Source organism: Aplidium turbinatum, chromosome 14, assembly GCF_918807975.1.
Source record: "Aplidium turbinatum chromosome 14, kaAplTurb1.1, whole genome shotgun sequence".
Taxonomy (NCBI): Eukaryota; Metazoa; Chordata; class Ascidiacea; order Aplousobranchia; family Polyclinidae; genus Aplidium; species Aplidium turbinatum.
The window spans coordinates 17,829,693-17,844,020 of record NC_137485.1 but is presented as its reverse complement, the minus strand read 5'-3'; the positions used below and the strand labels follow the sequence as shown (position 1 = coordinate 17,844,020).

Here is a 14,328-nt window from a genome sequence, read left to right as displayed (position 1 = left end):
CATAAAACTTTCGAACAATGTTTTTTTCAGCCTGATTTTGTAAAGATCTTGGCCAGCATCTTTTTTTTATATCTGTTGTGGTGTCTACAGTTTTAGTGTCGTTCTTCTGCTCAGTATACAGTTGATGAGTACAGTGGCATTTTAAGCCCTGTTTTTTCCTAACGTTTTGTTTGAAACTTACCTACCTTCAAGTTGACAGCTTGCCAACGATGAGATTGCAGATACGATGGTCACTTGTCTTTAACATCGCATGCGTTCAATGCATTATAATTTAGTGACAGTGTAGTTAAGGTTAGTTGTGCAGTTTGCTTCACAGACGGCTCATATGGAAACAATTCGCCGATAAAAAGCAACCACTCTCCCAGTTGCCAGCGTGGTTTAGAGAGACCGTCACATTCCGATTCAGCTCAAGGCCAGTTGAACTTGGCCAGCGGAGAAGATAATTATCGTGTTCTTCCAAACTTGGAGGTTTGCTTGTAATTTGAGTAGCATATTCACACTTTTTGTGGTTGATTTTACACTTAATTTGTGAAACTTATTGATGATTTGCTATCCAACTGTGGTTGGGTCTGAGGAGTTCCTCGCCAACAAATGGATTATTTTTTTTGATTGATTCTACTTCCATAGATATTGAATCCATCTAAAAAGATTTTGGCTATCTGTTGGCTTGGTTTCAAAAAAATGAGTGTCAACTTATTTATTTATTGCAGCACATGCGACAAAACACCTCGACAAATCAAAGCACACACAACTCCGATCCACTCCCCAATTCATTCATAGCATACGACCAAACGAGAAACATCATGAGCAGTGATTCTTCGTTGATTGACAGCAGAGCATCAACCTCTGCAATGGGCGAACGAACACGAAGACTGAGGTACTGGTGCTCACAGACCATCTGGCAGTGCTCTCTTTTTTACTGTAACTTAATATTTTCTATCTATCATTTTTGCTTCTAACATCGTGCTTCTAGCACAACACAGGCCCGCTTGTAAATGTAACTGCTGGCAGAAGTTAAGTTTTGCGATGTAAAAATGGCAAATTTTTTCAGCTGTTTTTATTGCCACTGTAGGCTCGTGCAGCTTTGAAAAAGTTCTTGAAATAGTTTTAATGCAGAAAAAGGTGCAGAAACAACAAATATATCGTGAGCTTTACTGTTCAGATGATCTATTTTTACCACTCTTAGAAGATGTATATTGTATATACCAAGTGTGTTTCATTAGAATGAATACATGAAAATATGTTTATGTTTACTATTTAAAACACGAGGAGCTGATAATGAAGCAGTAGATCTGACGCTATAGTGATACCCAGCAAAGCACCGTTGTTTCATAAGTTTTTCAAGTTTTTTTTAAAAAGTGTTTTTGCGTTAGGCTTAATAAGTAAAAAATCTCCAGCTCCACGATTTACTTGTAAATAACTCATCATAGTTATTTTCTTCGTCTGCTTTTCTTTTGTTACTAGAGTTTTTCTTCTTCCAAGGCAATATTATTGCCATGACGAATCTTATTCATGTTTCAGCGTTGACAATGTTGACAGCGGCAACGCATCGAGCAAAGTGGCAGACGACACTCTCTCAAAAAGCGTCAGTCTCAACGCCAATTTGCACGCACCGAGCAAGGTACAAATCATGGCGACCTTTATACATAGTCCATGACATGCAGCTTAAAATTTGACTGAAGACTGACCTGTTAGTAGTCAAAATCGCTAGTATAAGTTAATAGTTTGGGTAGTAGTTAATAAATACAATCTTTGTGTATATTTTTTGTGGGTTTGAGTTGTTTTTGTGCTAAATACACCATTTAAATAACGGTCTAGATTTTCGCACTTGTGCTGAAAATCCGAAAATCTTTTGGCAACACTCGTAATTGGGAAAATATTTGTCACGTAAAATTGGAGTTTTGTAGTGATTTTAGATTCAGTGATTGCACTTTGGTAACTGGGTTTCTCAAAACTATCATTTCAAATAGATATAAAGTAACCGGCATTCAGTCAGGCTTCCAGTTCGCACGTTGTCAAGGCCTGTGTATGTAGACGGCTATGGTACAAACATGGATTAGTGGAAGCTGACCTAGGTCATACAGACCAACCAACTGACAGCTTATTTGAAATTGTCCTTTTTTTTAATGTGAATTGGCGATGGATTTATTGAAGGATGTAATTATGACAAAATGTGTCGTAATTTTTACAGATTATTTTTTGATCAAGATGATCACTGCATATCTGTCTCAGAACTTTTGAATTATCAGAATTAGAAATGGAATATATTTGAATAAGAACCTTCTGACGGTCCCAATAAGAGTGTAACAGCCTGTTACGATTTTTAGTGGACAGTAACTGTATTCGATATGATTTATTTATAAAGTTTAAACAATCGTGTATATTCTATTTAAACATGGGACTCATATTGTTTATTTTTGCTGCAAACACAATACACATTGTACAGTGTCACAGAAACCACTTTTGAGTGATTCACTTTTTTTTTATTGCAACAGCTGAAAAGTTTAGGTTCAAAAAGTGCTTCGTCATCGAACCAAACGTCACCGCACTCGAAGAACAGCTCGCCATCTAGCCGCAAAAACAACAATAACTTCTTCGCACAAAAGCTCTTGGTTGGTTTGAAAAATAGAAGCCAAAGCAGCAGTACACTTGGTAATGAACATTTCTACGTAGTATTGCATAGATTAACGTTGTGATTATGTAATATAGTTGTATTATTAGTTATTACATATTAACATTGTTGTATTGATTATGTGGACATGATTGATTGTCCATCTATAGCTTTCAATGTGAAAAGTAGCCAATTGTTCCACGCTTTCTCTTCGCCATCTTGTTGACTTTTGTTCGTTAACAGAAAGCAACAGACAAAAGACGACATCATCTTCCACAAGATGTTCTGAGTTTGGGGTTCACCCAACTCTTCAGAAGGATGGGAGCAGGGGTTCCGCATCAGGATCAGTTCAAAGCTTAGCATCTGAAGGATCAGGGTAATTTCTTGGATAAAAGATTTTGTTGGGTGTTAAATAAAAGGAAAAAGTTGGTCGGCTTTCTGATAGATAAAATAAAATAAGAAGAGCGTCACTTTTTCATCTGCAGGGTGAAACCATTAGTAGGCGCCGTGGCTAGTAACTCCAACTAATAGTCTGGTTTCGTAATTTTTCAGCCTGTAAATAGATTTTAAAGTCAAGTTCTCTGGGTAATCGTAATCAGCAATGATTAATTATTAAATGAAACATCATTTGAATGTGTTGCTTATGAGAGAGCGTGAGTATATGTGTTAATCTCACCGGCAAAAACGAAATTTCGTCAAGTCAAGTAAACCACTTGGATAAAACTAACCCATAATTTTGAATTTACTTTCAAATTGTCCTCAGACGATCTGTTGACAGAACGTTGAAGGATTTTGTTGGTGGCTTGGGCGTTGGCCAGGTGGCTGGAAGGCAAACTCTAGCTGCCAGTACCCTCGGGAAGATTCAGGTGATTTATACTTTCAAATTAAACCTTATCTGACGGACAATGTATTGTCCGCCCCGATAGCTCAGTTGGTTAGCGCGTGGCTTCGTGAAAGAAGAAGCTTCAAGTTCAAACAGCGCTGGTTCGACTTTTGGTGTATGCGCTTGAGCAACGCAGTCCAAGGACTGCTCTCTATTCAGCGGAACCTAATGGATGGAATAATTCCCCGGCAACAAGACTTCAACAATCGGAAACTTCACTTTGTCAAGCTCGGTAACCGGCCCTGCGTCAAAAGCAAAAGTATGCAAAACTACCAGGAATAACCCATCAAGGCTTTGTCAGTCCGAGGATAAAGATTCAAAACCAACCAACCAAACCAGTTCTTGCAGTTGTTGTAGAATTTTTGCAGGGAAAGAAGTTTGCAAAGTTACTATCAACTTTATTAATGCTTTTAATAAAAATGGCTTTTCAAAAATTGAAGCTTTATTTATTGTTCTTTCCAATCACTAATTAATCAATTGCTTTCGAGAACGTGTGAATTCTTGTGTTCCAGTTGGCCATCAGCGACACCGGAGCTGGCTTAGAAGTTGTTGTCAAGCGAGCAGAAGGCCTTGTGCTGAAACCAGGCGCCAAAGCTCCACCTGGTAACGAATTGTTCAATGATTTTTTTGCAATGTGTACAGTTTTGAACTTACTCAAACATGTTAAGAACGTAAAGTCATCGCACTGAAGTCAACATCTTGTCTAGTAATAATATCAACGTAAGTTCATCGACAGAGAATCACTACGAAGTTTTTGTTCGAAGTTGAAATGTTAACACCTGTCACTTGATCCATCTGACCAAGGATTTGTCTTTTACTACCTCACAGCAAAGGTGTTGGACTAAATGAAGAGAATTTTTTTGGTTTGGGTCTTCCATTATAGCCAGTGCTTTTGATGGGTGAAAAATGATGCGGTCGTTAGTCATGTGCTGTATGGTCTCTTCCTTTATTACACATTCTCAAGGAGTGAAAGTTGTAATTTGAAAACCATTTTGAGCTGTCTTGAGTTCTCTAATCAACTGCACAAGTCATGACTACCATCATCGTTGCTTGCTCTTTGTGCTTAAAATAGCCTAGAAACAAAAGCATCGTTTTCAGACTGACACGTATGTAATGCCACAGAGGCATACATGACGGAAATGTTTTCGCCTCTTGTGACCTGTTTAAATTTGAATTTTGTTTCACAGCCATCCATGTGAAAGTGTACTTGATGTTCGAGAAACAGTGCATCGCGAAGCGGAAAACGAAAACAGCTTTGAAATCACGCAATCCCGAATTTCGCCAATCTGTTCGCTTTGAACCAAACCAATACGGCAATAGCCTACAAGTGAGTTTACAAGATCTCTGAGTAATTCAATGATGTCAGAAAAGACAACTCATTTTCATATCCCTTCATTTTTTTTGCGCACAAAACCCAGTGTAGAATTACCTGTTACGTATATCGGTTGCTTTAACTCATGTTTTTTCAGGTTGTTGTGTGGGGAGATTACGGCCGTTTGGATTCCAAGTCTTTTATGGGAATGGCTCAAATCAAAATACTTTCCAGTGACCAACAATCCAAACAAGAAGGCTGGTACACTTTGTTTCCAACAAGTTCCATATTGGAGATTTCTTTATTGGATGATATGTCTGGATCAAAAACTTCTTTGGAGAACCACGCCAGTGGTTTCCAGGGCTAATTGAACACCAGAAAAACATATCAGCCAGTATATCGCTACATAAGGAGTGCAAAAACATCAAAATGTGCATGTACTTATAAAAAGAGGTGGATAACAGAAGAGTTAAAGATGCGTGAAGAGCTACAACTGAAGCACGGTGGTCGTGGCCGTCCCCTCGCGTGGGAGAGACGCTGAAGACTCTTCTGTTTCACCAACACAGAAAAGCATCGCAGTGTGCGCTTGTGCAATTCTATGAACATCCCTGTTTGTGATTTTAGACTGCTGGTTTTAAAATTTTACCGTTGTGTGTTTTACATTTTAATCAATGATAGCTCTAAATAATTTGAATAGTTTATGTGCTTTGAGATTCAAGTTCTACTGCCTATTGCTTATGTAATTGCTGTACATTTCTGCTACTAATAATTCAGATATTTTTTCACTCTTTCTAGTCTGCATTCCACTGAAAAACAAGAGATATGACCTGCGTACTTTGGTTCTAGTTCACATTTTGTTGGCTACGTTCTGCGTCATCTTTATATGTTGCAAAATATTGTCTTACAAAAGAGGATAAGTCCTTCCTTCCTGCCAATTGTAACAGAGATTTGTGATTGCGAAACCTTTCGTTTTTCGAAGACGACAACAATAGCAACCATGGATTATTATAGCAAATCAGATTTTCAACATCATTTTCAGTATTTTGTGAGTAGGCTAAATGAAGCATTGCCAGTTTTTGTGACCTGGATATCATATAGGCTTATTTTCAATGCGATGTATTTTTTGTCACTAAAATGCACACTAACTCAAATCATCTTATCCCAATTCTAAATTTTAAGGTCACTTTTTGAAAGAAAAATAATATCATCTCTCATGTAGGCTATTTGAGCTCATGACCAATTGATGAAATGTTGAGCGCATGGTCTCGTGTCTAAGCTACTTTTTTGTTTATTGCAAAATATCAGTTGTCGGTGCAACATGGCATCTACCATTGCTTTGAACTGATTACACAATGCTTAAGATTGCTTGTTCTCGGTAGTCGAGTGTAGCAAGAAATGATAGACACGTGTTTCGCGCATGAGCGTTGCTCAAGCGCACACCAAGAGATCCGAACCAGTGTGCATGATCTTGAGTCGAGCGCTTAATCACTGAGGTGAGGAGGCGGATGTATGCGTGATCCTGTCCCAATCCTACCAATTTTCAGTGATCTTGATACTGTAAACATCTCTGAAAGATAACCTACCCACATGTTTTGATGGAAGTGTAACATAGGTGTTGGTGTGGATTGCAACCATCTGTTGACACGAGGCAGCAATGGAAACTGACAAGATGGTATCTTCCGCTGGCTAACCACAGGGGATGACAAATTCGGAAGTCATCCTAACTAGGTGAACACATTGATAAGGCACAGTAGTTGAGTCTCAAAGACTTTTTAGACACAAAAAACTTTTTAAACTTTTAATCTTAGCTATAGCCTACTTGCCTAATATCGCCGAGATAAACGAAATTTGATTGAGCGAGCAAAGCAAGCAAGATTTTTTTTAAATAGAAAAAAAAGTGTAGAATTACAAACCAAAAGACGCTGCACAAACAAAGTGGGTCTCTAGTTAGAGATAGCAGTGCCGGTCTTAGGGTATTTCGGGTCCTGTGCGATATATGCTTTGCGGCCCCCAATGACAATGATCCAATAAAGGGGGTGGGGTGGTTTGACGGTCAGCGGAGTGGTTTGACGGACACCCAGCAGTGGGGGGTCTCCCCAAGAGAATTTTGAAAAATTACTTTGAATTTGGGGCATTCTGAGAACATGTTCAACAAAAATTTTGGTATGAATATTACTGTAAGATGGTGCTGTCCGGTGGCATAGCAAAAGGATAAGATCATGCTTTCATTGGCATTTTTTGAAAATAAAGCTATGTCTCTATGTTGAGTCTGGATGCAACCTATTTCGTCCCCTTAAAAATTTGTACCCTTCTTTTGTATGAAAGGTTGTTTTTTTGGACTACATTTTATTGGGGTCAAATGTCCGGGCATTCTTCGAGCAGCCACTTGATTGTAGAGTCTTCCAGCGTTGACAGGCCAACTGCCCTTGGAGGAGTAAACGTCGGGCAGTGGTAGAGGATGTGATCTGCTGTTTGTTCCTCTGCACCACAGTTGCATGCCGCAGATGTTGATAGGCCCCATTTGTGCATCAAGGAAGCGAAGCGCCCAACACCCGTGCGGAGGCGACCCAGCCGCACCCAGGCAGGTCGTCCGAGCTCTCCCCCGGTGGCACGGGTCCAGCACCGGGAACAAAGGTGTATTCGTACCCTGAAATCGTGTAACAAAATCAAATTTCGACCTATTTCGTCCCCTGAAAAGATCGAGAGAAATTTTGAAATGTTTGCGTCAACTCCGATCAGCGACTTCGGCTCTGTTTTTTTTTTACTTGATTTTTTCAGGGTACGAAATGTTCAGGGGACGAAATACGTTGCACCCATTGAGTCTTTATGTTTTCTTGTTGCTATAATTCCTTTGTTGAATTTTTCCATTGGAAATGACAAACTTACTGCATTTTCTGAGTAAATTGCAAGCCCCCTAATTTGCGGGCCCTGTGCGATCGCTCGGTTTGCACACCCCAAAGACCGGCACTGGAGGTAGGCCCCCAGTCGGGGGTTTGGAAAGCAGTAAATACGGCCTTGCATGATTTACTTACCGTAGCTATTGATTACAAGCTTCTGTAGCCTAGCATTTTTTTTTATCTTTTAAACAGTCCAAAAAACTTACACAGACTAAAATGAGTGAGTCCCTTATCAAACGTACCGTAGCCTTCCCCAGGCAGTTATCACGGCCCTGGGCCTGGATATATGTTGTTGTTTTTATTTGTAGCTTTTTTTTTATTTCCCTTTTATCTTAAATTTTTCTGAAGGGGTTGTGACCGTAGCCTACCAATTATATTTTAACTTAATTACTTAAAGCACGCTTTAATGTTTAGCCTACGTTTTGTCGTTTAATAATCCCTTTTCTAGACCTTTGCTATGTTGACGTTTATCCTATTGTTATCCTACGTGTATCCGTATAGTCCAGACTATCCACTCATAGCCTACCTATAGCTGTGAGTAGCCTAGTATTTACTTAGCCTAGGCTACAGCAACATTCCGAGCGCGGTAGTGCGATGGAAATGACCAGAGAACAATATCTACTTGCATGTAACTTAGCCTATTTATTGTAGAAAAAAATTTTCAAACCATCACTCCAGCAGTGGTTCTCAACCTTTTTTGGCTGTTACCCTGATCTCCACCCTGAAGTGAGCCAATGACTGGACTCAACGACGACTCAACGACTGGAAAAGAATAGTAGGCCTACTCAATGACTGAGAAAAAAAATCATAGGCTAGGCCTACTAATGAAATTTCAACGCTAGATGCATTGGTTTAAGGAGTTTACAAAAATAGAAATGCCCTGAGCGACGCTAGCTTGCAAACACGATAGCCTACCAAAGCACTGAATTCTTAGCTAGCGTTTCAAATTTCTACAATGTCCTAAGGAAAAACTGCAGGAGATGAAAGGCCTCCAGGTTTCACAACAGTCCGCCCCGATAGCTCAGTTGGTTAGCGCGTCAGTTCTGGAACGAAGAACCTTCAAGATCAAGCGGCGCTGGTTCGACTCTCGGGGTGTGCGCTTGAGCAACGCACGTTAAAGACTGCTCTTCATTCAGTGGCATCTAATGGATGGAATAGTTTTCCGCCAACAAGATTTCAACAATCGGAAACTTCACTGTCAATCTCGGTGGCCGGCCTGCATCAGTGATTCAAAGCCTCAACAAGTATGCGAAACTGCCAGGATTAAGCTCTGCAAGAAGCTTTATCAGTCCGAGGGTAAAGATTCAATCAACCAACCAACCAGTATAATAAGACATAAAAATACATAAGAAAAACCGCAGGACGCTGCAATAGTCAAGAATAATAACAACTGAACTGAGCCCTTTCAGCACTCAGCCAGAGAGTGGATGTTTGCTTTGAACTTTGTTTGGTAAAAAAATTATGGCAGGAGTGAGAATCGAACCCAAGTCATCGAAACGACTTCTTCCCAAACCCTAACATGTTTCGCCATGCCGTCGAAGGCAACACCTGTCCTTCACTTAATTTACTTTCCATCATCTGCTTTTCGCACTTTTTTACGTCACAGTAAACGTAGCTTACGATTGGTTCGACGTTTCAGTGGATAGGCTATGACAGAAATTTTTCATGTTAAAGTGGTGACCGAAATTTGTCCCAATTCAGGAAAAGCTCTTTAGGTCGTTCAGATTTTTGGGCAACCAAATTACTTTGCAAACACGTGAAGATGTTTTTTTTTATCCATCCATCATCTCAACATAACCAAAGCCATCAGCTCAGCACAGTGGTGCCGAAGTTAGTTGAGGATTGGGGGGGATAAATCAAAATTTTATCAAATTTTAGACAATTTTGAACATTGGGGGGGATGCATACTTTTATACACAATTTTAGTGGTTGTGGTAGGCCTATTAGGTTTATTAAACAATCACCGGACCTCGGTAAATTAGCTGCTAACAGCATAATACACAGACAAGAAATAGTGGAGATAAAAGCGCTACCTGTGCTCTTGTGAATGACTGCTGCAAGATTAAGAAACAAGCAAAGAAAAATTGGTACCTCCAGCTGGATTCGAAGCTATGACCTTCCAATGAATACTTAGTTTTTCCAAAAAAAACAACAGAAGTTATAGGCTACTTTTCTTTTTACCCTCTCCTTCACTAGAATCACTACACTTAGTGCGCTATAGGACAAAGTCACTAGTCAGGAGACTGAAAACAATCGAAGCTACAGAAGAACATTTGCAAATTTATGATAAAAATGCTAACTTTCAAACACATCACAAGAACTTGTTACAACCAAATTGCGTTTTACGGTAGTGCTCATTGAAAATACATTAGCACTGTCATTTATGCTGATGTCAAAGAATATTTTGGTCAATGTTGCAAACAATGCTAGCATTTAACCTTTCCTGTCCCAAAGTATTTCTCAGTCAGGTTTTCAATCTACGAAGAATGGAAAACGACCTCTCACAAGCAGCAAAGCTTACCGGGCAAAAAGAGGTTCTTAATCAGCTGGAGTATTTGAGAATAGAGAGGTTTTTTTCAACTCGGACAATGCCTGGTAAGCTCTTTTGGCATCGTACAGAGATTTTGGTGCTGTTGCCTTGCTGAATGAATCAATTTGATAACTCATCGATTGTCTATTCAGCTCTGGATAATTTTTGACCATTTCAGGAACTAAGCCGGTCTTGAAAATTCGTGCAAGTTCTTTATACTTTGCCAAATCAGAATTCAGGCTACTTTCAAACCTCTCGGTCAGTTCAGACATAATTAGTCTGGTCAGTTATGCACATTTCGGTGCAAACTTGGGTAGACATTTTTCACCTATATTTTCGAGTTGCTTAGGTGCAGTAGATGTAAAAACCGTCTGGAGCCCGAAAATTTCGGGGGTGGAAAGTGCCCAAACGGCTGCTCCCACTTTTGGGGCTACAAGACAATGAAGCGCATACAAGAAAATATCAAAATGTTTTAAATTATAGCATGCGGGTAGTCAATTTGGGGTAATTTGGCCCAAAAAATCGTTTAAAAGCACCTATTTTCATCTAAAATCATCACAAAGCCAGTTATTTACATTAAAATAGCGAAAAATTGCAAAAAAAACGTCAAAAAGCACAATATTTTGCAAATGGTTAGTTGGTTACCGTACCGTATATAATATAGTTGTTGTTTGTTTTACTCAATGAAATGATCTTCTTCAGTGTCATGCTACACTGCACATTGTCTCTTACAGGTACAAAAACTAAGGCATTGCAACCCTGATTTTGCACATTGACAGGTGTCACAGTTAGCTATCTTGCACTTGCAAGTCTTCGTCAGTCTTTCCAAATGTTGTGCTCTTGCAACTGTTGTCCACTGAATGCTCAGCTCATTCTGCAATTTAACCCAACCTCAATGTTCAAACAGACTGATTTATAGTGTTTCCCCATAATTATCCATCCTGCCTGATACGCGCTGCAATGAACATGTAGAGTCAGGGCATCAAGTGTAAGTGGAAGGTCCCTTAATTCATTCGATGATGATGAGACGAACAGCTCTTACCAAAGTCGATTCAAGTTGGCCTCTTTTTTTGCATATGCAAATGAAACAAAATCAGCAATATCTGACATGCTCTCAGTCAGACATGCTTCTGATGGTAGCCAGCTGAAGCTTTGGAAAACTCTTGTGAGTTGTTCCACTTTAGGATATTGCTTCCACATATGGAACCAGCTGCGTTTAGAAATTAGGTAAAAGGAGCTTGTTGCATCTCCTCCAGCAAATGCATGAAAAAACAATATACCCAAGTCGTGACCAATGATGCTCTTTGCTGATGTCAGCAATAAGTTGGTTCAATCTCGTTTTGTTTGCCGAGTTCGTAAGATATGAGCCAGAAAAGTTTGGCGGTAAGAGATCCTTTTTTTCAAACTTAAGTTCTGGGTTAGTGTCCGACCCACGTTGTTTCCTTGTAATGCACTTTATGCTTAAGGCGTGGTATTGATCTGCAACCAAGTCAATTCTGTGCTGCTTTTCTCCCATGCTGGCTGTCTCATTTAAGACCATTATTGTAAATTCCTCAAATGTAGAATTCTTTTCCACGGTAGCAGCTTTAGCTCGAATGATGACAGAAAGATCAACCACAAGCTCATCTGCCTTTTCTGGATAAGTGACTGACTTGCTTGTCAAGCAATCAATGATCCTTGATTTTGGGTTGTGATATAGTAAGCCATCTTTGGTTGCCAGGCACTCTGGTAACCCTAAAAATACAGACATTAAGAATTGTACGCATATTACGAAATACTTTCAACTAATTTGCAGGCTAACAATAAAACAAAACTACAGAAAAAGTAGACATAAAGAATATAAAAGGCCTTCTTTCAAACCTGTAAATTCGAAGCAAAAAACATCTATTGCAAGTTCTTTCCTGTTCCAACAGGCATCACGAAGCTTGTTCATCATTGCAGGATTAAACATCACTTTGGGGCATTCCATTTGAATTTTCCCAGCAGTGCTTGGCAACTTCAAAGCGTTCTTTCTGATTGGTGTTTTTATTACCCTGAACATGGACTATGCCAACCCAATAAATCGCGAGGTGTGGAGGGGAAGACTTCGTTCTCGACAGACAGCCTCAGGCCACACCCTCGACATGAGGATTAATTCATGGCCTGTATAATCAAAATTGGTTGATGATGATGATTACATCATCTGTCCCTTCAACAAAACGGGTCTTCTTGAAGTTGTTGTAGGCTACTGTGCCTTTCCCAAGTCAAAGATTTTCTTACAATCAACAGTAACCTCTACTGGAAAAATGGCCGACGAGTTCAGCTTTGTAAACTGTTGTTGCCTGCTGAATGGGTTAATGTGGAGCTTTTTGTATATCTTTTAACAGTCCTGCACAAACTGCTCGATAAATGCCGCTGAACATTCTTTGTGTTGCTTGGTCATAGTATTATTCTTACCATTGACTTTCTCCAGGTAGTGAAGCATCTCTGGAAGAGATATCTCGATCTTGCGTAGAAAGTCTAGATCTTCCTTGTTGACCAGATTGATATATCCTCCTTGGGATGCTTTACTTGTTTGTTGTTTTGCTCGTGGCGCTGGTCAAACGCTACTTTGAAGAATTGCTGTCTCACAAAATTTACAACAACGTGACCAGCCATAAAGTGTTCAAACAAATAGAATGTGTAACACTTCGATTTATCTTAAGTTTTGTATGAAGACTGACGACCACCTAGCATAATTGATGTGATCCAATGCAAAAAAATGGAGGAGGCTATTAATTCTTCGATTGTGCCTGAAAAGTGGAAGGTTAGCCTTTCGCAAGGATCTCACGTACAATAGAACTGTTTTTATGATTTGTAGAATGTTGAACCAATACTTGAACATTGTACTTTCATTACTTTTAGACAACCAATCTTGGAATGATTGTTGTCCGTCTTCATGTTCTGATAGTTCATAAGCATCCTTTGAAAGTTTTTTCAAGCATACTGCTGTCATTTGCAAAGCGTATCTTGCTTTTTTAATGTGGTTCACATCACATATGGCATTGGTCAATCCGACAGTATGTAAAGCAGTCGAGTTGATAATCGTATCAAAACCAGTGCCTTTCAGCAGCTGTCCAACACAGAGTAGAGCAGTATGTTCAATATGCAATCCACCTAGGAAACAAACGTAATCGTCTTGGTTTGGACATAACCACTGTATCTGTTTCTTCATTGCGTACAGTGGTTGATCTGAACAGTGAACAACCAACAGCGACCTGGCCGGGATTCAGATATGCTGTATAATCTTTGGCAATGCTCATAATGTGCAGTTGCAAATCCCAGCTATGACTCACATGGTCGATTATTGGAAGAATGCTATTGATTGTTGTGATGTTTGCAGTTTGATCTCTTGCTTTAGTTGTAGGCTATGGTATGCAACCCATGAAGGAGGAGTACCGGTACTGTAATCTTCTTCTTCCCTTTGCATTGTAGTAATTGCTGACAGCATCCTTCACATTCAGCAGTAATCTTCTTCACTGTTTTGTTGTTGGAGTATCAGTTGAATGTTCTCTTTAAATGATTCTTCAAAGTCATGCATAGTGTATTGGGGGCGTTGTGTATGTTTAGGCAGATTTGCAAGTGATACATTGAGGAATGTATCAAGCGAACATGTGTTATTTGACTTCAGTTGGTGTACTTCTTCTGTGGCCATGTATGCATACTTTCTTCTGACCCGCTGTTCATCTGGATCATTATGCAATTGAAACTGCATGATTGAAACGGATGTTCAATGCAGGTGATGAATTGCAGCAAAACTGGAGCTGTTTTGGTCGATGTTGTCATCAACTACCACAGTAAATACACCATGTCGTAGGGCAGTTGGCAATACTCTTCCACCTGATCTGCAGTAAAGGTATTTTACTGTAACTGAGAGTTCTTCAATGAAGCGAAGAGTGCTATAGTAAGATAAGGTTATCCCATGATGGAACAAGGCTTGCATCAAGTTTTTAGACCTAATAATAGAGTAGGCTACAGCTTGATCGTAAGGTGGCAGTTGATAAAACCAGCCTTGTTCTTTGTGCGTCCACGAGAGAGCTGTGACTGAGTTGCAGGGGTGTGACAGGGACGAGTGAA

General features: G+C 39.6%; 1 protein-coding gene across 2 annotated transcripts in view; it reads left to right on the top strand.

The window, feature by feature from the left end:
- LOC145783405 (regulating synaptic membrane exocytosis protein 2-like) overlaps window positions 1-6,171 on the top strand; it is a 42,707-nt gene extending 36,536 nt beyond the window's left edge. Inside the window, exons 22-30 of one of the 2 annotated variants that reach the window (XM_082595269.1) lie at window positions 317-468; window positions 711-877; window positions 1,522-1,621; window positions 2,496-2,652; window positions 2,855-2,987; window positions 3,375-3,477; window positions 4,007-4,097; window positions 4,682-4,821; window positions 4,964-6,171. In XM_082595269.1, coding sequence (XP_082451395.1) covers window positions 317-468; window positions 711-877; window positions 1,522-1,621; window positions 2,496-2,652; window positions 2,855-2,987; window positions 3,375-3,477; window positions 4,007-4,097; window positions 4,682-4,821; window positions 4,964-5,173 — 1,253 coding nt within the window. In that variant the 3' untranslated portion in view covers window positions 5,174-6,171. Of the gene's footprint in view, window positions 1-304; window positions 469-710; window positions 878-1,521; window positions 1,622-2,495; window positions 2,653-2,854; window positions 2,988-3,374; window positions 3,478-4,006; window positions 4,098-4,681; window positions 4,822-4,963 lie in introns of both variants that reach the window. The other variant, XM_082595270.1, reaches the window with a different exon arrangement.
- Window positions 6,172-14,328: the final 8,157 nt, after the last annotated feature.